This window comes from Ciona robusta, chromosome 7 (genome assembly GCF_009617815.1).
Source record: "Ciona robusta chromosome 7, ASM961781v2".
Classification (NCBI taxonomy): Eukaryota; Metazoa; Chordata; class Ascidiacea; order Phlebobranchia; family Cionidae; genus Ciona; species Ciona robusta.
This window is the reverse complement of record NC_143241.1, coordinates 4,179,062-4,205,186: the sequence shown is the minus strand read 5'-3', so window position 1 is coordinate 4,205,186 and position 26,125 is coordinate 4,179,062. Positions and strand designations below refer to the sequence as shown.

Genomic DNA, 26,125 nt, shown 5'->3' with positions numbered 1-26,125 from the left:
TCACGTGACTGATTCATTCGTAAAAGCGAAACCTGCGTTTTTTTTGTGCTTTTTTGCGTTTTTTTTGTTCTCTCGTTTTTCGCTGAAAACACTGCCTCTCGCCTTTCTGAATGAGAGCGGCCACGCTTCAACAATTTTGTTACGTGTTTGTCACGTGGGTAGTACACTTCTCAATTTTTTTCGCCACGCAACTTTTAAATCAGTTTTTTGAATTTCACGGTGTTTGAGCTGGAATATCTTTGGTTATACAGAACCGATTAAAACAAGTAAGGTGTCGTTGGAATTAGAAAAACACACTCTATCGATTAAAGCGAAGTACATTTGGGGTGTGTTTAGGCCCTTTAATGTGTTTCTAACTGTAACGGTGATGTAACAATGCGTTGTTTTTTCGCTATATAACCTTTTTTGTTTTACGTATTTCTAAAATATTTTGCACTGTTTCAAAGTATACAATTCTATGATAAGTGTACTATGGTACTATTGGCGTCGCTATTTGTCTGAATACGTCGGACATCATGATGTTGTAGCGGTTGAGTGTGCTCGACCACAGATATTTTATATAGTAGGGTGGGGGAAGATGGAACACCTTTTCATTCTATTTTCTCGACCCATTTGGTAGTAAACAAATAACATTCAGAGCATTATAAAACTGTATCCCCACGACTCCCACAGACCTTTGTTAATTGTTTAAAACTTGCTCAGGATATTTGGATATTATGTGCTAAAGGTGTCCCATCTCCCCCTACAGTACTATATATATAGTAGGGTGGGGGAAGATGGGATACTTTGTCAGACGAGACTAATTTTTAATTTTCTGTTTACGAACTCCCATTCAATAATAATCAGGAAAATAAGGTTACAGAATTATTCGACAGTATTATCACGACTTTATAAAACGCCCGTCAAAGCTGATTACTGTTTTTAAACATCAAAAAAATATGTAAAACAGAAACAGCATACTTTGAACAGGTAAAAAAATGCGAAATAGTAAGGTGTTATTTTTTAATGCTCGCTAAATCATAGTAAAGCCAATGAATTTTTTTAGTTTGCGTGTGCGAACGTCTAAACTAGTTTCATACCTTCATAAAACAACCTTGAATATTTCGTACAGTTTGATTTTGTCTCATAAAACTAATTTTAGTTTTGTAAAAAAACACTGAGATATAAGCATGAATAAAATAGGCAGGGGTCAATATGACTTTAATTTGAGCGACCTTCCTCTTATCTGATCTTTCGCAGACAGCAGATTTAAAAATATCCCGATCGTTGATTGGTTGATTGTTTGTACCCCTCCATTTTGTAAATGACCGAATACAGTTATACCGCAATCTGTTTTTAACTTTTTACTGTGGGAGTTTGTTGCTCGGCAAATAATAAATGGAGCAATGATTGCAAAAGTAATCGCACTGTTATTGTTTAGTTTATGTAAGTAATTACTAGATACCATTTTATTACTTTTTAGAAACAGTTTTTATTACTTTTTAAAAACAGTTTTTTTTTTTTACTTTTTAGAAACACGTTTCATTTTATTTTTTATTTTTCTTCTATAGAATAGTGCTTGTGCTTAACGGGGAGTTGTAATAATCAAACTAATTTTTTTCCCGCAGGTACAACAACGCGATATGCCCATGGATGTAAGTAAATAACATTTATATCCTATTTTATTTTCAGGGTGTAATGCGATTTTTTTGTACTTTTGTTGTGAATACTTGACTCAAAGGAAGCCAGTTTTCCTAGTAAACATTTGGTGGTGGCCTCCTAAACTTTGGTTTCAAAATGTACAATAGGTCTCACTGTTACCTGCTTTCTAATTCTTTTTTCTTGTGAAAAAGTCGGCCGTTCCTGTCGAAAATTACCTTTGAAAATGCGTGAAAACATACTGCGTCACCGTAGTTCGTCTGACTTGCTAAGGTTAATGATTTAATATTTCATGACCGCGGTATGTTACTGACTACCGTCAACTGCCCTAACTGCGGAAGGATTTTAGACAAATATATTTTAATTTTTTAAATAGTTTGCACAAACAAATTATAGGCATAGTTTCACATAACACTATACAAGCACTTCAAATGTTTTTCCATTAGTGAACCGAATATTTAAATCATATTTATAAATATTCGCGGTTTTATTACTGTCTGAGGGTAAAAGAAATCACATAGGACTATACAAAGAAGTAAAAACACTTTTTTCCGCTAGGAGGAGATGACAAATACGTTTCTTTATTCTATGGGGAGCAGTAAGCTTCAAGGTTTATAACCCCCAACCCTCAATTCCTAACCCCTAACCCCTAACTCAAGCTAATCAAACAAAAAAATTAAAAAAAAAAATGTATTTTACTGTGCGGGACTCGAACCCGGTAAAAATGAAACAAAAATGAGTAAATGACTGCGTGCAAATTGTTACACCACACATTCACCGATAGTAAACTGAACGAAAGATCGTTTATAACCGACCTAATATGGGAAAGATGTTCTTATTAGTGTTTTATGTATTTAGAAAGGTATTGTTATTATTTAATAAAGTTTTACACTTATTAACACTTTGTAGTGTTGTTTTGTGCGTTTTGACGTATTTTTTAATTTAAATAATTACCGACACCCAGCGGAAAAGGTGTACCTACTTCTTCGTATAGTCCCATGTAAAGAAATCTGCCTAACTTTGGACAGACTAATCGCATTATTTGCCTTTTTTTAATTTTTCTCCAACAAAGAGAGATGGCTACAATGCAGTGTCCTATCCCTTGGCCCAATATCTCCGTAATGAAACAAAACTTGCATTAATAATTTTAGTCTTGCATTAATATAGTCTTGCATTAATAATTTTATTTTGGACCTGCATTAATAATTTTAAAATAGTCTTGCATTAATAATTTTATTTTGGATCTTTACCGCCCAGGGTAATGACATATGTAGCTTATCGAAGCCGCAGGCGAAAAATTGTTAACATAGGTGTTCAGTTTTACACACTGCATATGACTGCTTATGGCTTATCACATACATAACTTTGTGAGCACCCCTACTTATTTTTTTAGCATTTTTTGATTTTTTTGGTTAAGAGGTTTATATTGATTAAGATTTAAAAAATGTATTAGGAATTTAAATAAGCAATACAAAAAGCGTAGTGCAGTCTTACAGAAAATATAAAAGTTTAAATGTTTAATTCTACGGCTGCATTAGGGATGGGACGAAATTAAAACCACCGGGATTCGGTGATTTTTGGTAATGAGAAATGTTACCTGGTCGAATCTGATGGCCAGCAAGGGACGTCACGTTAGCCATGTCGTACGCGCCATTGCTAAATTCGCGGTTTCTAGAACGAAATATCACAGAAAAAAACGGCTTAAATCGTTTCGAACTTTGCTTTATATTTATATACGATGTTTTCCTCAACCAAGCAGCAGTAGGGATTCACATGTGCATTCATTGCATCATAATAGCAGTTGTTTGAATCTGGCAATTAATACATCATAATAGCAATTTACACATTGATAATTTATGGCATAATGGCGATTCACAACAGATGTTTAAATACGTTGATTGTTTGTTTTTTAACGTTTGCGGGGAATGCACCTAGTTGATTCTCTTAACCATACTGCAAAGTTTTCACAAAGTACAGATTTCATTAATGTGGTCGACTGGTCGTTTTATTTGGGGCGAAAATGAAGTTATATGATTGTTACGTCATAGTACGAATTGTTACGTCTGACTTCGTTGCGCAAGTACATTGATTAACGGACTTATAAAATGTACGAACACTCTCCGTACCAAACCGTTTCTACAGGTTATTACAGGATTAACATCTAAAATATTAGTGAAATTATTCGAACAGATTAATGGCGATACCTGGATCCCTAGGCTGCATTATTTAATCCAAAAGTACTACTTTGTGCATCCCTAGGCTGCATTATTTAATCCAAAAGTACTACTTTATGAATAAATTGTTATTGTGTTAATAGTTATCTTTACTTAAATTTTCCAATTTGTTTATTAAATTACAGATATGGAGCTGGTTAATGGAATAATGTATGAAGTGGTCACTGATTCTAAAAACTTTAATGACGCTGAAGATCACTGCAGAGGTTTAGATGGACTACTGTTTTACTCGGTTGGTAACTTACTGTGATTGTTTTTTTTTACTCGTTAAACTATTTTTGTTTAGCCCCTTTATCAATAATTATGTTTTAGATAACAAGTGCATCAGTACAAAATGCACTGAGCAATGCTATAACAAGCAACCCAACTTTGAATGCTCACTCTTCCTTTTGGATTGGATTGGATGATACTATAACCGAAGGTATGTAATTGTCATTCTTTGTAGTTATTGATCACAACTTATTTGCAATTGATTATACTCTTAAGTTGCTAATTGTAGATAACCTGTGGCAAAATACCCAAACTATATTTGTATGGCTGCAAGAAGTCTATTCCTATTGTATTTGGCCAACTAAATGTTTTGCATTGTTTACAGGACGATTTATATGGAACAAAGGGGAGGCTTTAGGCAGTGGTGATTATACTAACTTCCACTCTTCAGTTGGAGCACAATCACATGAAAATAAAGACTGTGTGAAAATTGACAAAGCTAGTTCTTGGCAGTGGTTAGCCAGTAACTGTGCAGAAAGGAAACCATTCATTTGTCAAAAAGGTGCATTTCCTGTTAAGTTTGTATGTTTTTATTGATGATTAATAATATAGTGTGAGAGAGCAAATTTACAACGAACAAAGAATAATTAAAGAGAAAGCAACGCTGACTAGTTCTGTTATCTTTTAGTACCTTCAGTTTTTTTCATTTTCTTTTTTTTGCTCTGAGTGCAACATTATATAAAAAGACGAGCATTAAAAATGGAGACATAAAACTCGCCTGCATGGCAAAATAGGAGCTGCGGTAAATTGTAGACGCTAGGGTATGACAGGATTGTAAAAATACCCCTTTTTCGGTGATAATGTCACCCTCCGGATCGTCGAAAAACGTCCCGATTTTTTCAATAGAAATAAATCCTATTTATATTAAAATACGTGCAAATATTTAAAAAAATGCATTTTTCTAACACCCACTATACTCATTTTGACTATATTATTACAAAGTATCTTCCCGGCCGAGCTTGGACAGAAGCCAAAAAACATTGTTTGTTGGCACCGCATGAGGACCAGAGTTTCACTACGTCATTTTTCACGAGAATAAATTAACAACGATTGCTACGCATGTTATGTGTTGATTTGTATGCTACCGCATGCGTATTCCTTTAATTCCCATGCCGGCGCAGAGCGTAAAAATGTGACACTCATACACAATGTTTTGATCTCGTGGTTCGTTGGGCAGTGGGCACATTTCTCCCGATTGTTACGTAATGAAACGTCATAGTTAATAGTTATGTTGCAATAAGACGTTACAATTAAGCGCAAAATGACCAAATTGCAGCACGGCAATGTTTGTTACTCAAGCGAATTCGTTAGCTGATAATTACAAACATGCGACGAACATAAAACATCATATTGCAGCTTTAACAACTGTTTCTATCGCACAGGCGCCCGCACTAGACTGTGGTGTCGTGGTTAGTAATACGCTTTATAACAAGATTTGGTAGCTTGGGTGACAGACGCACGTTAAAACATAATAAGTCTGGATTTTCAATAAAATTAAACAATCACCGTCCGGATTTACAACTTTTACAGTCCTGGGGTACGAGCATTATGAGTTTGGGCTCATCACAACGTATCTCTATTATTTGCCGAACAGTAATTTTTATCATATTAATTTTACCTTTCAGCTACCTGCCGACACCAGCCTAATATTGGTCCAACAGGCACAAGAACTGGTTTGTACTTTTTAATAATCTTAAATTTACCATGCTTATTTTTTGTGTGGTTTTCAAACAGAAATGTATATTGGGTGCTGAGAACTGATTGGTATGACTGTATTATTTAAAAATTATTTTATCTGCTCACAGATTACCAGTGGCGCAACCAGTGCTTAAAACTGGGCTTTCAGTCCAATGTGTCCAGACTGCCCTCTTAAAATCCTCTGTACCGTTTTAAAACTTTAAGCAGTTACTAATTTGCGCCTATCGGTAGACAATGATCGCAAGATACGCAGATGCGAACCATAATAGTAACTTGTGAACAATCGATGCTGTTGAACACTACGTAGCTCTTACTTTCATATAAATCTTGTGTTTGTGGGTCGTTTTTATGCATTTGGCATTATGGGCTTTGTCTGTTTCTTGGGTTAACTGTTACGTTTGACACTTTACTAGTGCCATAAGTTTGTAGGTCACTAAAATGTCATTTCTATCAAAAAATATATATTTAGTTGAATTTTTTTTAAAATTATGAATATTAATATTCGTCATAAAAACATATTTATAGAATCTTTGCACGAGCCACAAACCAGCTTTGAATATGTTATAGCGCTACATAATACCTAAATAATGAAACATTATCTTTTTTAAAGGGCCTAAACACACCCCACGTCACTTTTATTTTTTATGGTAAATTCATAAAGCGACTGTTTTATTGATTCCAAAAATACTTTGCTTATTAAAATTGGTCCAGTATAGGCGGAGATATTCGTCCTCAAACAGTGATCTCTAGCGCTATCTTTTTTTTACTACGAGCTCCGTGATTGTGACATAGGAACGTACTAGTCACGTGACTGATTCATTCGTAAAAGCGAAACCTGCGTTTTTTTGTGCTTTTTTGCTTTTTTTTTTGTTCTCTCGTTTTTCGCTGAAAACACTGCCTCTCGCCTTTCTGAATGAGAGCGGCCACGCTTCAACAATTTTGTCACGTGGGTAGTACACTTCTCAATTTTTTTCGCCACGCAACTTTCAAATCAGTTTTTTGAATTTCACGGTGTTTGAGCTGGAATATCTTTGGTTATACAGAACCGATTAAAACAAGTAAGGTGTCGTTGGAATTAGAAAAACACACTCTATCGATTAAAGCGAAGTACATTTGGGGTGTGTTTAGGCCCTTTAAAAAAGTGCAAGGGTAAAGCAATAAAACAATTATCTACGTAACAATATTACTTGTAACGTAACAATGTTTCATATTTAGAAACATGTGGAAATTGTGTTTTATAAAGTTAAAAACAGAATATGTATTATTATTTATGATTTTGCGGAACTTTCATTGTAATGCGGAACAACATGCGCACGAAAAGAATAAATATTTATATTGGTTTCGCCAGTGGTGTCGATTTTATAAAAACGTAAGGGTTGCGACATTATACACTTCTTTACTCGACGTGTTTGTGAAGCCTAAACATACGAATTTGTCGAAAATGCCCGCATTCGATATGAATGTTATTCCTCTACTTGTCCCTTCCGACAAATGCCTAACCAAATTCACTTTTCCCATGAAATGTTTTGGTTCTCCGGGACAAGTGGACAAGCATTAATGTCGAGTCTTGGGCGAGTGGTAAACGATATGCCAATACTTATATGGGCTACTGATAGCCTAGTATTTAAATATAACGTCATGTTTTGGACCCTTTTGGAATCGCATGCACTCCTTTCGGGATCGCATGCATGTTCTTTTATTTCTCAAGTCCATGCAAAGCTTAAAAATGTGACACTCATATACATTGTTTTGATATTGTGGTTGATTCGGCAGTGGACATATTCCCCCTCATTGTTACACTTTGAATCGTTGTTTGTGTGTGTGTTTGTGAAAAACGGGGTGCTGTCATGACAACAAAAGAGTCCCCTGGTTGCGTCTCTGCAGATAACATCAAATTTGACTGTTAAAGAATCTGGTGTTAAACAGATATCACCACACTTTAAAAATGTTGTTTAGATTAGAGTTGCACGACTTCTCTGGCGTGATATGCAATTTAAAAAAATAAAAATATTTTACTTCACCATAATTTATGTTCAGACATCCCAGCACTTGACTGTCCTGTCAGCTGCCCTGCTTTTCAAGATTGCATTAACAAAGTGTGCAAGTGCAATGTTATTTTTAAGGAGGATTCCAGAAACTGTGACGAGTCTTCAGGTAATTTTTATTTTGTTAGGAAAATAATTAATAAAAACATTTGTTTGGCTTATGGTGATAATGATATTTATATTTTTTAACTAATATGTTGATGAATTCAGGCATAACAGCAACACATGAGGAAATATTGGATGGTAAGACTTATCTTTTCTTTAAAGAAAGTGCAAGGTATACAGAGGCTTCAGATTTTTGCAAGGGTAATTTTTAACTTAAAATGTTGGTTAAGCATATATTTAATGAAGAAGATATTTAGACACCTGGGGCCGCTTAGCCATGCCAAAATCAAAGGTTGTGAATGATTTTATCTACACAAAAGCACGAATGCACCTCTTGGCTTTTGACTCTACAGTATGGATTGGATTACTTCAAACTAACGCACAAAGCGCTTATGATAAAGATGAATGGGCATTTTCAGATTATGAATCTGTTAACTTGCCACCAGAGTTTGGAGGTAAGGGACAATTCCTTCTGTGTTTGTTTTAACATCATTTCTATTAACAACAACATTCAGAATTTCATATTAGGTTCACCAAACTTTGTCATATGGCTTTATACTAGTAACTAGGTGATTACCACACTGTTATGTGTGGGTATATGCATAAACGCTGATTTTTTTAAATTGATGAAGAGGCCACGTTTAATATGACGTCATCGTTTTACAGAAATTAGGAAAATACAACATACGCCATTTTATATCATTCACGCCAACACATGATTATGCTTTACATTACATGCAGCGTTAATAATGGCGACTACTAATTACCCAAACCTGCTGTCTAATGTCCATATGGTTTTGTTACTGGCGAAATCAAGCAGTCACTAACTCGTTCATCGTTTGTCAAAATCATACGGTAACTATGCATATTGACAATAATGATACCTCAGAAAACTTAAAATGCTGTTGATTCGTACGCAGATCTTATGTTTATACGAATCTCGTGTTTGTGGGGTTTTTAAATTAAAAAAAACGGTTTGTAAATCATTTTTAAGCATTTTGCAATATAGGCTTTGCTTGTCAACCGTTACATTTATTGTCGTTCTAGTTTTGTGAGCAGCATGTCGTTTTACTCTTTTCATAAAGCTTGTTCTAAAATATGTAGCAAGCACCTATGTCTGCAGCTGTCTGTTAAAGTGGTCAATTATGTCCAACGGTCCTCCGCAAAATGCTTAATAGAAAAGTTAATGGTTGCATGCATAGGCGTCGATTTTTTCACGTTGTAAACCAATCTTAGGGGAGCGAAATAAATGTCAGTGTATGCTTAACTAGGATGCACGTGAAGGCTAAACTACGAGGCACGTGAAGGCTAAACTACGACGCACGTGATGGATAAACTACCACGCACGTGAAGGCTAAATTACGAGGCACGTAAAGGCTAAAACACGACACACGTGAGGGTTAAACTACCACGCACGTGAAGGCTACACTAGACGCACGTGAAGGCTAAACTACGACGCACATGAAGGCTAAACTACCACACACGTGAAGGCTAAACTACGACGCACGTGAAGGCTAAACTACGACGAATGTAAAGGCTAAAAAACGACGCATGAAGGCTAAACTACGACACACGTGAAGGTTAAACACGAGGCATGAAGGCTAAACTACGACACACGTGAAGGCTAAACTACGACGCACGTGAAGGCTAAACTACGACGAATGTGAAGGCTAAAACACGACGCATGAAGGCTAAACTACGACACACGTGAAGGTTAAACACGACGCATGAAGGCTAAATTCCTATGCACGTGAAGGCTAAACTACAAAAGGTTTACACGTTAAGGTTTACTTAAAAATGCAAACATTCAGCCTGTTTTTAAACCTCCTACATGCTAAATGATAAACATGTAAATGCCTATTATGACACAAAATATCAACGTGTGAATTGCTATTATTTCGCAATCAATTGCCAGGTCAAACAATTGCTATTATGATGCAATAAATCCACGTGTGAATCCCTACTGTTACATAACAAACAGTCTACTTAGCAATAAAAACATGGTAAATATAAGGCTTAAGTACGACGCAAACGTGAACCGAACGGTTATTTTATTTCGCTTTTGCATTGATCGTGATAATGCGTTGTTACGCAATAATACAGGTACCGTAAACCCCCCCTGGGAATCGACGACAGTGGTTGCATGCGTTTAATACAGACCAATTTGTGTGCTATTTCGTACTTGTATTTATAATGGCAGTGGTTGCATGCGTTTAATACAGACCAATTTGTGTGCTATTTCGTACTTGTATTTATAATGGCGCTATCGCCGCTATGACCTTAGTAAAAGCTATTTTTAGTTTGCTTTCTCCTGGATTGTTGATAATCAACGTGCCAAATGGTATTATGGCGCCAATAATCAATGTATCAAATGCTATTATAACGCAAATAATTAACGTGTGAATTGCCACTATGTCGTAACAAAGCATTATGAGTTGTTGGGGAAAATAAAACATTATGAAAAATGATAATTGTTACACTAACCGTTGGTGTAACAACTAAATAAGTTGGAATATATAGTTTTTTAGTTATTTACGAGTTTAAAATGACTAGTTCTTTTTTATTTTAATCGGGTTTTAATAAAAAATGCAGTTATATGCAGCAGGTGCTGCACGGTCTGCATACCATCCAGAGTAGGCCAACCTCTTCTGCACCATATAAAACGGCGCCTATGCGTATATCACCCTATATATTTACTCCTTTGTGTTTTAATTTAAATTCTCCAAATATTTTGTACAACTGTATTGTGGAATGAAAAGTTTTATTACTTTTGTTATCATCACAACGTTTTAAATTGATACTCTTCTTAAGTGTAAAGCTTTAATGTTTTGTCGTAGACATGACTGTAGGTGGAGAACTTCCATTGTATACGTATAACTTTACCACTCCAACGGAGCGTTGGCATTTTTTCTATTTTAACACTGAGCCTTGGTACAACCGCCAGGAAGCCATAGATCTTTGTGCACTCACAGGTTCACACTTTCCCTATTTACTGCATAAAAGTGAGCATGATCGACTTATCGCGTTGTTAAAGGTAAGTTAAGTTTAGTTTTATTATGAACTTACAGCTTGAATGTGAGACATTATTTTCTATTAGATATTAAATGTATGTTATTTGTTTACATTTGTTTCAAAGGCTGCAAATCATAGAATAGACATAAAATGACTGTAGTTAAAATGACTGTAGTTAGTTGCATTAAGTCAAAAAGGAAATGTAAAAGGTATTACTGTGCTAACTGTTACAATAAAAATTTGTATATTCAAGTAATGCATATTAGTAGTTGAAACATGATAAAGTGAATTTCTGTCAATATAAAAAATACTATTTTTGAGTATTTTCTCCACTTATATAACCTCTAGTCTTATCTTGATGTTGAATATTTATGGAGCTTTGTGACACTGAACCCTCTGTAACATTTATGTGTTATCTGGTGCTGTGTCATACTAATAGTTTTTATTTTAAAGGTATATGCACCAATGTGGTTAGCGGCAAAAGAAGAGAATGATTATCCTGGATACTACGATCCCAGTGGAATGTGGTTGGATTTTGCCCGAACTAACGAAGATTTGAGATCATTTCAGTGGTCTGATGGCACTCAAATATTTATGCAACGTCAGTGGTATCATAATCATAATTTTCCACTACCAACAGAAGAGCAACTCGCACGTAAGTTCTTAAAGAATCATTGTAAATGTAATTTTCATCGATATACCACGGACGTATCAAATCGAAATACCCCACATTTGGTTTAACACATTTAAACGAGAACGTAAATTTTTAATTAGTTTTTAACTAAATTTACTACTTTAACAGGCAGCTAATGAGTAAAGTAAACAAAGAGTACGCAACATATTTTATAAACATATTAGGGATGGGCTAAGATTCAAAGCCGAATCTGAATATCTACCGTACAATATTCGGTGATGTCATTTAACCTAATTCACTGTGGTAAAACAAATGAAACTGTAAAACCTGTGCAAGAGTCCTTTCTATTGATAACCTTCTATCGTATCGTTTTTTACGTGTCGAGAAATTAACTAAAATTCTGTCAGTCAATGCTGGTTGAAAAACTCGATATTACATCTACATAAAGCACGTTCGGTTTTAGTCTAAAGCCTCCCGTAATCAAAATCGCACCTGGTTCACGATCAAAGAGGCTGCACAAGATGACGAGTTAGTGTTGCAGAATGCAGAATTAATGTAAACGTTTTTTAAACAAACTAAATTTATTTATAATTGTTACAGAAGATTTTGTAATATTTAAATAAAATAGTTTTACATTTTTTTTGTCGCTTTTAATTGCGAAATCATACCATAAAACACCAGGCACTGAGCAATTCGCAGGCGCTGTGATTTGTTACTTTCCTAGTGTAAATTCCTAACAAACGATCCCTAGAGTAAATACCTAACAAAAATTAGTTTAAACTGAGATCGGTTACAAACTGTTATGTAAAACCTGCGTAATAGTTGATTGTAACATTTACTAGTGTGTGTGTGTGTGTATGGTAATTTGCACACAACAGAAAGTGTTCGGATTCGATCGGATGTATAATAATACAACGAATAATGCCGAGTATTTGGATTCGATTCCGCCCATCCCTAAAACAAATTAAACAATATCATATTTCAGGAATTAAATAGCACACAATAAATAAAATACATTTGTTATACTTATACAAATACCAATTTTTGTTGTTAGCAGCTGCAATTGGGTAAAGTGTTCCCGTGCAATTGTAAAAAATGGAATTTGAATAGATTGATCTATTTGTTTCAATATTTTTGTTATAGTACCACAATTTTGGATTCATCCTGATCCTAACAATGTAATATGGGGCGGCCCCGATCCTCCTGGAAGTGTTGGTATGGAAGAAGCTTATGGTTGTTTTTACCATCTACGAGGCTGGGTTGATTGCGGCTCTTACATGAAACAGCATGTATTTTGTGAAAAAGGTAAATGTTTAAATCCCATTAATAAATTTATCAACGTTGTCCTTAGTTAGATGCACTTTTTATCAAGACAGGTAAGTAATAAATTGCTTTCTACACACACAGGTCCATTCCCATTTGAACGTTGGTATCTTGGTGGATCTGAACATGCTCAACCTGATAATAAATGGTGTGTGGAAAACTGTGGTGCTATGCGACTTGATTTAACTGATGTTGGTAAAGCAGATTTTTCGGATATTACCAATGAGTATTGGGTAGATGAGTGGTGTGGTAAAAAGAAGCCTTTTGTCTGTGAATCTGGTAAGTGTGCTTGGAAAAATTTCTTGATCTTAGTTTATAGGGAGGTGCTGAAGTTGTAAAATCTCCGGTTTGCCGAGCGCCGAGCTTCAACAAAAAGCTCGGCACGAGCCCGAGCATCTATGATGTCATTAAGGAGAAAGGCGTACAAGAATGCGTTCCTATTCAGTCGAAAAGCGTCGCTAATTTAAATGTTACAGAGCACGTGGTTTGCGGTTAAAAAGACGTCTCGTTCCGTAATTTCCAATAAAAATTATTTAATTGAAAAGTATTTATAACTTTTGCAGCCAGTGGTGCAGATAGCGTGTTAAAAAAGGGTCTGTCATACAAGTAAAAACCAACGTTATCTCTGCAGTGATATAAACGCTTTAGATATTGGTCTCGCACACCAATATATCTATTCTACTTTAGGCTGTAACTTGGGACTAATATTACAATATTTATACTAAATTAGAAATGTCTTTTTAATAAATGAAACATGGGTGTAAGTTTTAGGCATGTCCATTGGGATAATCTAACGATTATTTACGTCAGAATAACTTTAATAAACCATTACGATTGTTACATTACAAACGAAATTGTTATAAAACAAACGTGTTTTATTCGTTTTCATACGGTCTGTAGTTTGTGTATAAATTTTGTTTCTGATGATTAGTTTGAATGCAGGTAAATCGAGATTATGTAAACTTTAATTGATGCAAATACAAGAGCAAATAGCGACGCTATCAGTAATTTGGAACCAACAGAGATTGTAATATGATATTACTAAGTATCGTCCCGGTCGAGCTTGGACAGAGGCCAAAAAACATTGTTTGATGGCACTGCACGAGAACCGGAGTGTCATTACGTCATTTTTCACGACAATAAGTTCACAACGATTGCTTCGTTTGTTAGGTGTAGAACGTATGCTACCACATGTGTCTTCCTATATTTGGCGCAGAGCGTAAAAATGTGACGCTCATACACGGTTTCGATCTTGTGGTTGGTTGGAAGTGGGAACATTCTTCCCGATTGTTATTTTATGGAATGTCATAATTTATAGTTATGTTGTTATAGGACAAGTGACGTAACAATTAAATGAAACATGTTCCAATTCCTAGCGAAAAAATGTAATATTAAATGCAACGCCTGTTTTAGCACTTTCTGTCTGCATGAGTGTTTGCAGAAATGGGGTCTGTCATTACAACAAAACAGCCCCCATGGTTGCAGCAGTTTATTTATTTCAATATAAAAAAGTTTAAGAGTTATTAGCTTTTGATTTAAAATCAGATACAGGAACATTGCGCGTGCGTGTAATTTGACACCGGCTGTAATTCGATACGGGCAATTTCACCGACGTTGCGATTCGTTACTTGCGAGAAAGCAAATTTACAACGAACGAAAAATAGTTAAAGAGAATGCTAAGCTGACTATTCTTATTATCTCTTCTTAATAACTTCACTTTTTTTTCATTTTCAGTATTTTTCGCTCTCGCGTGCAACATTATAGCAATAGCATATGAGGCTCGGCACTCGTCCCAGATTTCAGCCGATCGCCAAAAACGAAGACGCTCTCGCAGGAGCTTTTGAGTTTGGGCTCGGCTCGGCACATCCCTATTAGTTTATATATTTTTTGCTTAAGTATTGTTTTGTTGGTTCACTTGTTTACATCTTATTATGTAATAAATTATAGTGTTGCCTTCACAATGTCCAACCTACAACCCTCCACTTGTTCAGAGCTGTGTGGAACATTATTTTGTTCAGGTAATTAAAATTTTGCACAACTGCTTGTGGCACCAACAACACTTACTTTATGTTTTAATTTGTTGAATATTCCCATATTTTCTGTAAGCTATCTATATTGCTATATATTTATCTTAAATAGTTTTCAATTTCTAGGGACGTGTCTAATTGTGACTCTTCGCGCTTTAACGTATAGCTTGAGTATTAGAGTTTGCTGCAGTTTACCCTAAAGCAGTTTTATTATTTTAATATAAAAAACTTTCAAAATGTTCTGCCTTTAATCAAAGATCAAATGCGGAAACAATGGTCTCTGCTGTTATTCGAGATGAGCTGTAATTTGATAGGCCCATGTATAACTAAACAGAAAGTTATGCTGACCAGTCATAAGCGTCAAAAAAGAGAGGCTTGAGCACCAGCTTTTAAGCTCGGTTTGGCTTAGCACATTAGCACAAGTTTTTTTCAAAGCATATTAACTATACTAAAACACAGGCGGGTTGTACAGCAAGCCTTTCTGCTGATTCTCTGACAGCATTTTCCTCACTTACTCTCAAGAAGATGAGTGTTCTAACTGAAGAAATCTACGCCAAATCCACTGACACAGAAGTTGGTGTATTCCATGAGCTATGTACTGGTACAGGTAAAACATTTAAAAAGGAACCTCTGTAATTTACATTGAGCAATTAAATGTAGATTTATTTGTTTTTCATCACAGAGTTGTTAGACCTTGGTTTGACACCAAAGTTCAAATTCCATGTGAATAAACAAACTCATGCAGATGCAAAGAGCACGTGTGCAGACAATATGGAAATCTTGCCATCTGTAAATATTATGCCATAATGTTACATGTTTTTATGCTTTGTTTAATTCTGTTGAAATTTAGCTGTATGTACAGCCAGGCATGTAAAAAATAAAACAAGCCAACAATTTTTCCCGCGGTTCTTCGTAGAGTAAGAATTTAATTAAAAACGTGTCAATCATGTTTCGTCTTTTCCCGATCAAAGTCTGATTGCCGCGACGAATTTCCTGTGTAACACACACGTAAGTGTCTCAGGACTAAACATTTAGCCGTAAAATTAAAGTTTTGCTACTGAGCTTTTCTAATAAATACAGCATAGTGTCATTTATACTACGCGCGATAAACTGTGTCCGGTCAACATTGAAAGTAATAACAGACGCTAGTTTAAGCAAGGAATACTCTACTAGGATTGCTACTTTAATAAAACTATAAAACGAATCGGCGATTATCAACTACAGGTAAAAAACTCCATGTTTCTACCTTCAACAAATTTTTCTTTGTAATAATAATTACCGGGAATTTAATAGTGCTTTATAAGATTGTTGTGTTTTATATTCCGTAACACGAGTTCAAATATTTGTTCGTATTGTTACGTATTACATTAGTCACAATCCCTATTTTGGCGCAATCAAATACCGTCACAATTGCCGTTGTCTCCGCATAAATGCCGGATTTATGATAATATAAAGCTGTTTGTTACGTCAGAACTGCATGAATAGGTAACTTACGCATACCTTAACACAAAACGAAATGTTACGCAGCCGGCGAAGTAAATAAATTCCGGATTCCCACGCCGGCAGTTTTTAATAAATCCGGCCGATGCCGGCGGCATCGAGAATAGGCACTTTTTACACCGCTGTGTACAGCATATGTGGTAATTCTTTAATTTATATTTTACATACTTTTTTATTAAAATCCCACATAATTTTTCAGCTTATAACTTCAGAGGTAGCAGAAGTATTTCGTAAAAAGGTGGAGGATTCATTAAAAATTACTGGGGTTGAAAAATGGTGGATTGGACTTGATGACATTGCAACTGAAGGTAACTTAAATCTGGCAGTTATGTATTACAGGTACCAATTCTTTTAAAGTAACTTTAAGATAACTTGCAATGGTAAACTGAAAATAGTATTTATTATCTCCACTATTGTCATTCTCATCACATTTTTGTAATGTTTATTTTTGTAAAGGATCTTTTATATGGTCAAATGGTGAGCCACATGATCAACCTGGTGGCCACTACACCAACTGGTCACCAACTAGAAGTGGTTCAGTCTCAGCAAGAGACTGTGTAGCTGCTGGTGCTGATGGAAATGCATATTGGACTGAAGAATCTTGCACTGATGCTTTCACATTTGTTTGCATGACAAGTAAGTTTTGGTGTGGATATTTTGTATCGTTTGGCATGTTAGTTACCTGATGTACCCTTTTCGTCAAAATTTTTTTGTCATATATATACACATCTGATTTCTCAATTATCACATCCTCTCATAGATTTCTTGAATAAAACGAAACTATAATATATTAATATACATGTGTGTATATATATTCATTATTCTTAGAAATAAAATAGAGGTTTAAATAATTAGCAATTCTTATTAATTGGTATGATCAAGAGAGATACTTTTAAAAATATCTTATTCCTTCTAACTGTAAAATCTGTTCCAGTACAGTATATTCTCACATCTAAAGCAGCTTTTACAACTTTTATTATGGTTTAAATTACCACGTACGTTGTCATGTTATTGGGTTACGACGGTGAAGCTTATTTTGCGACGCAACAACAATTTATACGTGGTTAATTGCGTCATAATGTTCATTGACGGGTTCGTTATTAGCTGCATCATAAATGTAAAAAACACTATAGAATTACGTTCCTTGTTCTTGTTGTGATACTGCCTAACTTTCTATACCTCGGTAAAAATCATTAGGTCGTAATCAAGTTAAATCTACTCACCGCGTGTGTAGTAAGAGTGGGTGCAAAGACGACCGCAATTAAATTTTTTGATATTCGATTGTATGAGATAATGTCACAATTGCTACACGTGCAAAGCAGTTATAGATAAACACCCCAAAGCAATAATACAACTGATCTTGACGCATGGTGCTGCGTAGGTAAGCTGATAAAGGGACTGTTCAGTATATTCTATGACTTTATTTAGCTTAATTCTGTGGTGAAACAACCGAGATTGTATAACCGGTGCAAATCAAGCATTGTTTGTAATGGTAAGATTTTATTTTGGCGTTTTCTACAAGCCGAGAACTGTCAATCAATGTTGGCCGAGTGCCGATAAAAGGCGATGCACCGCCATTGACCACATGCCATCAAAGGTTAAACTCAATATTACATCTACATATTATCCAGAATGGTTTCGACCCCATAAACCTATAGGCTACAAAAGAGCAAATTTGCAATACTGGTTATAAAATCTCAAGTCAACATCTTCATATGTTAAAAAATGTTCAAAAACTTTAACAAAAAAAATAGACCAAATGTATAAACGTGTAGATATAGACATTTTTTATTGTTAACATTTTGGCTCCATTGACATACGTTTTAGTAACAATGGTCTTTGGTGCCAACACATGTATATATACGTTTTACCGTTTTTTCATTGTTACAAGTGCTGTGTCCTGTTTAAGCTAATAGTAAACCACGTATATATACGTACGCTTGATTTAGGGTGCATTAAGACTAAATGTGAACATATGCTTTAAGATTACGTATTTTTTTGCCCAATCTACTAATATTACTATTTTACAATGTTTTCGTTACTGCTGCTGCTGAAATAATTAAGAGTAATGGTTTAAACTTCAATGATTTAGTGCCTGATCATTACAATTATGATGTTGTGAGGTTTTGTTTTGTCCAATACTTCTTCCGGCTCTGACCAATATTGAAATATGGATACATTGGTAGTAATGTTTCACGTCTACACAAACGGGAAACATTGATATGTGGCTGTTTCTTTGATTTCCTGTTGCTTACTGTTGTATAATTCACAACTTTCAATTGTAATTCATAGCTCATTAAAAATTTAATAAAATCCAAAATTCTCGCGTCACCCAGTGTCTGATTGTTCAAATTAATGCGGCGCCGAAAGTGTTAAGTAAAACCCAAAGTACCGTTGATTAGAGCTATGTATCTCTTACAATTATACTACTGTTAATTTGTAATCATTTATTGCTTAATAGATATTAGATAAGTTGTTGCTCAAATTCACAGACTACCCTGATGGTTGCACAACATTAAATGGCAGACATACCGTGGAATGCTTGAACAACTTGTGGAAAAGGGTTGGATGTGTTGAAGTCGGTGATAAATATCCTGAGAAACAATCATCTGCAATCCTGAGCACAATGAAGAACACTGCCCTAACGTAAAAAAATGTCAACTTGTTTACCTTGGCTTATACATAGACGCAAAGTTACGGGGTGTTAGGGTAGCATGGCCTCCCATATATAAACCAAAATTAAAACAATTTTTTTTGAGGTTTAAAGTAATGCGAGGTTGGTTTAAGTTTGTTTTTGATCTTTTTAAATTGCAGATCACTTGAAACTGACATGAAATCAACAAAAACATCAGCGGATACGGGTTCAAAACCTGAACAACTTAACTGTTATGGAATTGGTAAATATTAAAATTCAGTAATTTAAAATTTTCTTTAAAACAGGTTTAATTTTTTTATAGACTTTCCTGACAATTGTTTGAGCTTTTATGGTCCTTACTCAATTGAGTGTCTCAATTCAATATGGAATATCCGAGGTTGTTTGAACAAAGGTACCAAAGCTCCCTCGAAACTAAATCCAAGTGAAAGAAATTCCCTGGATGCTTTAAACTTAAAGTAAGTTTTTACCACCAATAAATTACACACAGTCAACAAAAGAAAAACATTGATAAACGTCTAGTTGATATATTTAAACTTATTCCCACATATTTATAACTTTTTTTACTAAAATATTTTTTCAACCAGTACTGTTGTTTGTGTTCTCTAAAAAAAAGTACTTTTTCTATAAGCCTACCATTGCTATATTTTTGGTATTGCACCAAAAGTGATGTTTATTTTATTTTATTTTTTAAAATGCTGGATAAAAAAAAGATTGTAAAATAAAATTTTGTTTTATAGGGCTTTAGATCAGCATATGCTTGAATACAGAACAGAGGCAGATTCAGGGAATAGTCAGAAACAAACGGAATGCTTTGGAATTGGTCTGTGTTTAATGCAAAAATTATTTTTTTTTATTTGTAGTCAAACTATGTTTGTCAATTAACATACATGCATAATAATATTGTATTATTTTTTTACAAAAAAGTACTTTTTAAAAAAAAAGAAAAACAAATTATTGACAAGAATAAATTAAGATAATGTTTGCCCTAGTTAAACCATTTGATTCGTCGAATCGAAGTCAATGCATATTTTCTTTGTTACAAATTATAATGTGCTATTTAGATAGCAAAAAATAATCACAGAATTAACAATTCCTTAATGACACAATCCGAAAATAACCTATCAAATGTGTAGCGTGTTGCGTCTTCCAGATTCTGATTGAATTTAAATCTATGTAAACAGGTTAACTAAATAAGTTTATACCATATTTGCAGTACAAATATAAGCATTTGATATAAAGCTAATAATAAACCACAGAATACCATGAAAACTGTGCAACATACTATGGCCCTCATGCCATGGAGTGCCTTATAAGTATGTGGGATAAAGTGGGTTGCACAGTCGATGGGGAGAAATATCCACCTAAGCTTGATGAGTTCGAGCTTGAGCCACTTGTTGACATGACCTTGGTGTGAGTATTTTTAAGGATATATTGCATTTTTTGTTGTCATAATAGTAAACGTTTTTGCGAACAAGTAAATAGCTGTGCTTACTTTTGCAAAAATGCTTATATTATTTTAATAATTGGGTGTAACTTTTAAACAGGGAAATGGAAGCTGCTATGAGGGTGTCAAAAGACATGGCAGATCAAGGAGGAGAACAAAATCAGTTAAATTGCTATGGGTCAGGTTGGTGTACTGCTATGTAACCTATTTCAGCATTAGTCTAGATTGTTTTAAATTTTCATAAAAAAATTAAAAATTTTAACGAATTTTGTAGAAAAAAACAGAGGTTTTATTAGTTTTCGCTAGAAAAACATTTTTGCAATTTAGTAAATTTGGAACGGATTTTAGTGGATGGTCACACTACCATTAATATGATGTTGTTTTTATCTACTCTGTAAATTAACTCTTCAATTTTTGCTGGACACTTATTGAATTAGTCACTAAACAGCAGTAGCTTTGTTTATTCACTTCTAACTTCAAACATTTTAGCGTTTCCGGAAAACTGCCTCACATATAATGGACCTCATAGTGTGGATTGTCTTACAACTATCTGGAACTTGAAAGGTTGTAAAAATGATGGAACACATGCTCCTGTTAAATTGCCAACCTCTGAACAAAATGTACTGGCTGCATACAACCTCAAGTAAGAACTGTTATTTAATCTGTTTTTTGTAGAACAATGACTTATGTTGTTTTTATTCTTATGTGTTGTTAGTTTCTGCACATCTCAATTCTTAAGCCGCACATATCTTGACGGAAATCTTAGCAAATTATATGTTTATGAGGTTTAAAGGACTTTTCAGATTAAAAACCGCATAATTAACAAGTAATTAAAACACGACTGGTGGGACCCAAAGCAGTATAACCAAAATTTGCCTTCAACATTAAATGCAAGGCTAAATGTGTAATGTGTGACATTAGGGCAGAAAAATGAGAGATGAAACAGGAAGCCTCATATGGTGTACGTGTAGCATGTGTTCGGAGGATATTAACCACCAATAAAAATAAAAACATTATTACGTATTTATGCTTATGCCTTACCTCTTTCCATATATCAAGAAATTAAGGTATAAGTGTATGAAAATAAACAAGTTGTAACATTCATGCTTATTCATTAAAGCAGTGCTCACTAATAAGAAAATGCTTCATTTGTTACAAAAAAAGCAACATTTGGTTAATTTCTAAATGCTTACTTTTTGTTTTGTTTGTTAGTTTGTAATGTAACATATATTTGCCACTATACTTTTTGTGCAACACTAAAATGTTTTGTGCATACGTGTGCTAATGTTTTAAATTTATATCACAAATGAAAACTGCCAACAAATGATTTTGACTGCTCACATAAAAAAATTGTGTTCTTAGATAATACATGCAATAGTTTTTATTTTTTAACCTTCTGTTTAAAGTTACCTAACGTAGTAACACACTTTTCTTTCTTATATGTAGTCAGGTATATGATCATGTTATCAACAAAAAAGCGCTAGCTGATGCTGGTGGTAAGGATGGGCAGTTAGAGTGCTTTGGTACAGGTAATTCATAACTATATTTGCTTTAAATTTGACCGTAATATTTTTCAGTAATCTGTGAATAGATGGATGGTAACATATAAACCATATAAATTTGCGTCGAGTTTACCTAATATATTTCTCATTTTTTTCCGTTGCTTTATATAAATGATTGCGCAATTCTGTTAGTGTTTCCTGATGGCTGCACAACACACAGTGGACCACACACAATAGATTGCCTCATTGGAGTTTGGAAGCATGTAGATTGTAAGGATGGAGGTGAGGAGTATCCACCTAAACTATCCACAGCTGAAGCAGATACCTTAAAAACCTTAGAGCTGCCGTAAGTTTAATAAGATTTACGAAAACTGTAAACAAAGTTAGTTTGGAAAAAACAAGTACTTTAAAAAAGTAAAATGTCCGGTGCCAGAACACACGCTTGCGTGTAACCCAGAGGTGATGGGTTCAAGGCTCTTTGGTGCTACCTCTTTGCGCATATGTGTCCTTTGGCAAAACCCTTAACGACAATTGCTTAAACCCAGTGCTCAGTAATGGCTTCTCTAAATAATCAGCCACACATAAAAAATGAAAAAATACTAAAAAAGTAATCACTCCACAAAAAAAACGATGTGGTAACTTGTTAACTGGCACAAAGTGTATGAACAACCATGTTATAATGACTGTCATTTACCGATAAAGTATGAACAACCATGTTATAATGACTGTCGTTTAAGATAAAGTAAGTTGCATTCATTTATTTATACATACAAAATAATTTTCATTGCCTTACTGTTCAAATTTTCTCTACACTATTGCATTACCAAAATCCCAATAAATATCATTACAAATATTTATCAAGGATGTTGATTGCGAATCGACAGGCTGTTAAAACAGCAGCTGATGGTGGAGATGCAACTCAGCAAACTAATTGCTATGGTGTAGGTGAGTCTGAGTGTATTTCAATTAACATTACTTGGAGTAATTCTACTCTTCTTAATTGCTTTCTTACAAACCCTTTATGTATCATTATTACAGTGTTCGAGGGCAGCTGTACATCTTTTAATGGACCACACAGTGTGGAATGCCTCACAGGCATCTGGGAGTCGAAAGGTTGTTTAAGTGAAGGAACAAAAGCTCCAGTTAAACTAGCGGTTAATGAAAGAGATGCATTGGATTTAATGAATTTAGAGTGCGTTACGTTTATTATATTTTTAAGTCATTTTATTTGTTAAATATTTTTAATAGGAACTTTGCGACCCTTTGCTTTTTGGACGCTCGAACATTGGCATGTGAATAAGAAAAATATTTAAAGTGAAATAAAGGAAAGCAATTAATTGATAATGATACTATTAAGCATACCTTTTTTTCTATTTTTTTTTTGTTTGCTGTGAACTTTCTCTTGTTCTCTTTGAAGAGTACCGAATCGCTAAAACAGCGAATGTGTCTGTATCAAATCACAGCTTGTCTTGAATTACTCATAGTGCCCATTGTTTTCGTATCTGAATTAACTAGTGTAAGTTTACAAGTCAACACATGCAGGAGTTGTACAAATTGTATTTACACATATTCTTACATCATAAGTCTTCATGAGTTATGATGCATATATGTATTGTACTTACTGCTCCACAACCATCAATGGCTTTTGAAAATCGCTTTGTTGGTTATTTTTGGTTTGTTTTTGATTAAATTAGTCGACAATTGTAGTAAAAAAATATTAATATTAATTAGATTAATATGTACTTACTCATTAGAACTTGGCTCTCTTGTATCTTTTAATCTTTACCAAATGGATAATATTTGTTATTGAAATTACCTTTCAGGAATTATCAACTTCTAACAAGTTTATATTTGCAGAGAAGTTGAAAATAATTTTGAAACTGTTAAAGTTGAAGCTGATGGTGGTGATGCAGATAAAGTATTGGAATGTTATGGACTGGGTTTGTATTTTTTTTATTAATTTTTAATGTTCAATTTATAGTAGTTTTAATGGGCTAATGGTTGTATTTTATTTTTAGCTTATCCTGAAAATTGTAATTCATATCATGGACCTCACTCCATTAACTGTCTTATCACAATATGGGAAGAAGTGGATTGCAAGGTTAAGGGTCTTAAATATCCTGGCTCTCTCCCAGCTACAGAATTGGATGCTTTGAAAAGCATGGATTTGAGGTAATGTGGTAAATTTAAGACACATGTATACAATTGGGTTTTCTTTAATATTAATAAACCATTGTATTTAAATACAGAGCTGTAAGAGAAAACATGGAAGGTGTGAAATCAGCAGCTGATGATGGAAATGATGATCAACAGTTGAATTGTTATGGAATAGGTAATGTTTTTTTTTTGTTACAATACTGATTTCTGATGATAAGAATAAACGTAATGTTATTGTCACTGTTTTCAGTTGTACCAACAAATTGTGATGCATACTATGGACCACACAGTGTGGAATGCCTTAACAGTATCTGGGAATCAAAAGGTTGTTTGAGTGAAGGAACAAAAGCTCCAGTTAAACTAAATGCAGCTGAGAAAGAAATTTTGGATTTAATGAACGTTGAGTAAGTTAACTTTTTATGTTTAAGCTAAACAAATTTTAATAATAATATTATTTGTAATAGTGAATTAGGTGATCACATAGAAACAATAAAAAGTGAAGCTGATGGAGGAAATGTTATCAAGGGAGAAGAATGTTATGGGGGAGGTAAACATTTATTTAAGATTATACAATACCAGCTAGAAAACAATACTCTGGAATTGTTGCTAGTTGTTTGTTTCACCTGGATTTTGTTTGTTGTAAGCAAGCATAGTTTCTGTATTAAATTATATTATTAAAATGTTGTTTCTTTAAAGTTTTCCCAGAAAACTGTGCTACTTTTTATGGACCTCACTCTATTGAATGTCTTGTAACAATCTGGGAAGAAGTGGGTTGCAAAGTCAACGGTTATAGCTATCCCAACAACCTTACAATTGCAGATGCCGATGCTTTGAAAAGCATGGATTTAAAGTGAGTGGTAATGCAAACCATTGCTGTACTTCTTACATTTTAACTTCATACTTTAGATCTTTACAAAAAAATATGGAAGATGTTAAATCTGCAGCTGATGGTGGAAATGCTGATCATCAGTTGAACTGTTACGGTTTAGGTAAGTTAGTTGAGTTTAGATGTGGAAATCTCACAATCACGAACATTATTATACCAATTGTATTTATTTTAATAAAACTCCTTCGCAGTATTTCCCCAAAATTGTGACTCTCATAGTGGACCACACAGTGTGGAATGCCTTACTACTATCTGGGAATCAAAGGGTTGTTTAGGTGAAGGCACAAAAGCTCCAATTAAACTAAAACCAAGTGAAAAACAAGCTCTGGATTCGCTAAGTTTAGAGTGAGAAATTTCTATTGTTAATATGAAACTTACTTAACTGTCAATAAGTTTAAAATATGGCTTTGAATTTGCATATATGGATTTGTAAATTTCAAGATAATACAACTATAAATATTCACTTTACTCAGTATAAATAGACATTGTATGTGTAGTGATATGTCTAAAATCGGGTATTTTAAATTTTAGCGATGTAGCTAATAACTTTGAGACTACTCGAGCAGAAGCTGATGGTGGTGATAAAGATAAAGGAGCACAATGTTATGGCCTAGGTGTGTACATGCTATAACGTATTATTTAAAGCAACCTTAATTAGTGGTGGACTGTAATATTTTTAGCTTTTCCTGAGAATTGTGATTCATATAACGGACCTCACTCCATTAATTGTCTCATCACAATCTGGGAAGAAGTGGGTTGCAAAGTCAAAGGTCTTAAATATCCTGGTGATCTGACAACTGCTGAATTGAATTCGTTAAAAAACTTGGATTTAAGGTAATTTTGTTATTTTAGGTTCATTATATTAACACTCAAATTATACAGAGATGTAAGAGCAAACATGGAAGTTGTAAAATCAGATGCTGATGGTGGAGATGCAGAACAACAATCAAACTGTTATGGCATTGGTAAGATTTTAAACATGAGATTTATGTAT

The 26,125-nt window shown here is 34.2% G+C and overlaps 1 protein-coding gene across 1 annotated transcript; it reads left to right on the top strand.

Moving 5' to 3' along the window:
• Nucleotides 1–1,247: 1,247 nt before the first annotated feature.
• LOC149733949 (uncharacterized) lies at nucleotides 1,248–25,969 on the top strand. Its single transcript, XM_089880693.1, has 39 exons — nucleotides 1,248–1,425; nucleotides 1,608–1,634; nucleotides 3,998–4,104; nucleotides 4,185–4,293; nucleotides 4,468–4,644; nucleotides 5,768–5,815; nucleotides 7,878–7,994; nucleotides 8,096–8,191; nucleotides 8,248–8,445; nucleotides 10,828–11,024; nucleotides 11,456–11,657; nucleotides 12,780–12,941; nucleotides 13,044–13,238; nucleotides 14,907–14,977; nucleotides 15,446–15,593; nucleotides 15,669–15,775; nucleotides 16,686–16,794; nucleotides 16,943–17,122; nucleotides 18,979–19,132; nucleotides 19,301–19,383; nucleotides 19,444–19,597; nucleotides 19,880–19,962; nucleotides 20,399–20,552; nucleotides 20,687–20,769; nucleotides 21,076–21,229; nucleotides 22,033–22,115; nucleotides 22,281–22,434; nucleotides 22,951–23,033; nucleotides 23,127–23,280; nucleotides 23,946–24,028; nucleotides 24,107–24,260; nucleotides 24,338–24,420; nucleotides 24,496–24,649; nucleotides 24,710–24,792; nucleotides 24,942–25,095; nucleotides 25,152–25,234; nucleotides 25,323–25,476; nucleotides 25,663–25,745; nucleotides 25,812–25,969. The coding sequence occupies exons 1-39, from the start codon at nucleotides 1,386–1,388 to the stop codon at nucleotides 25,967–25,969; spliced, it is 4,818 nt and encodes a 1,605-aa protein (XP_089736819.1). The 5' UTR covers nucleotides 1,248–1,385.
• Nucleotides 25,970–26,125: the final 156 nt, after the last annotated feature.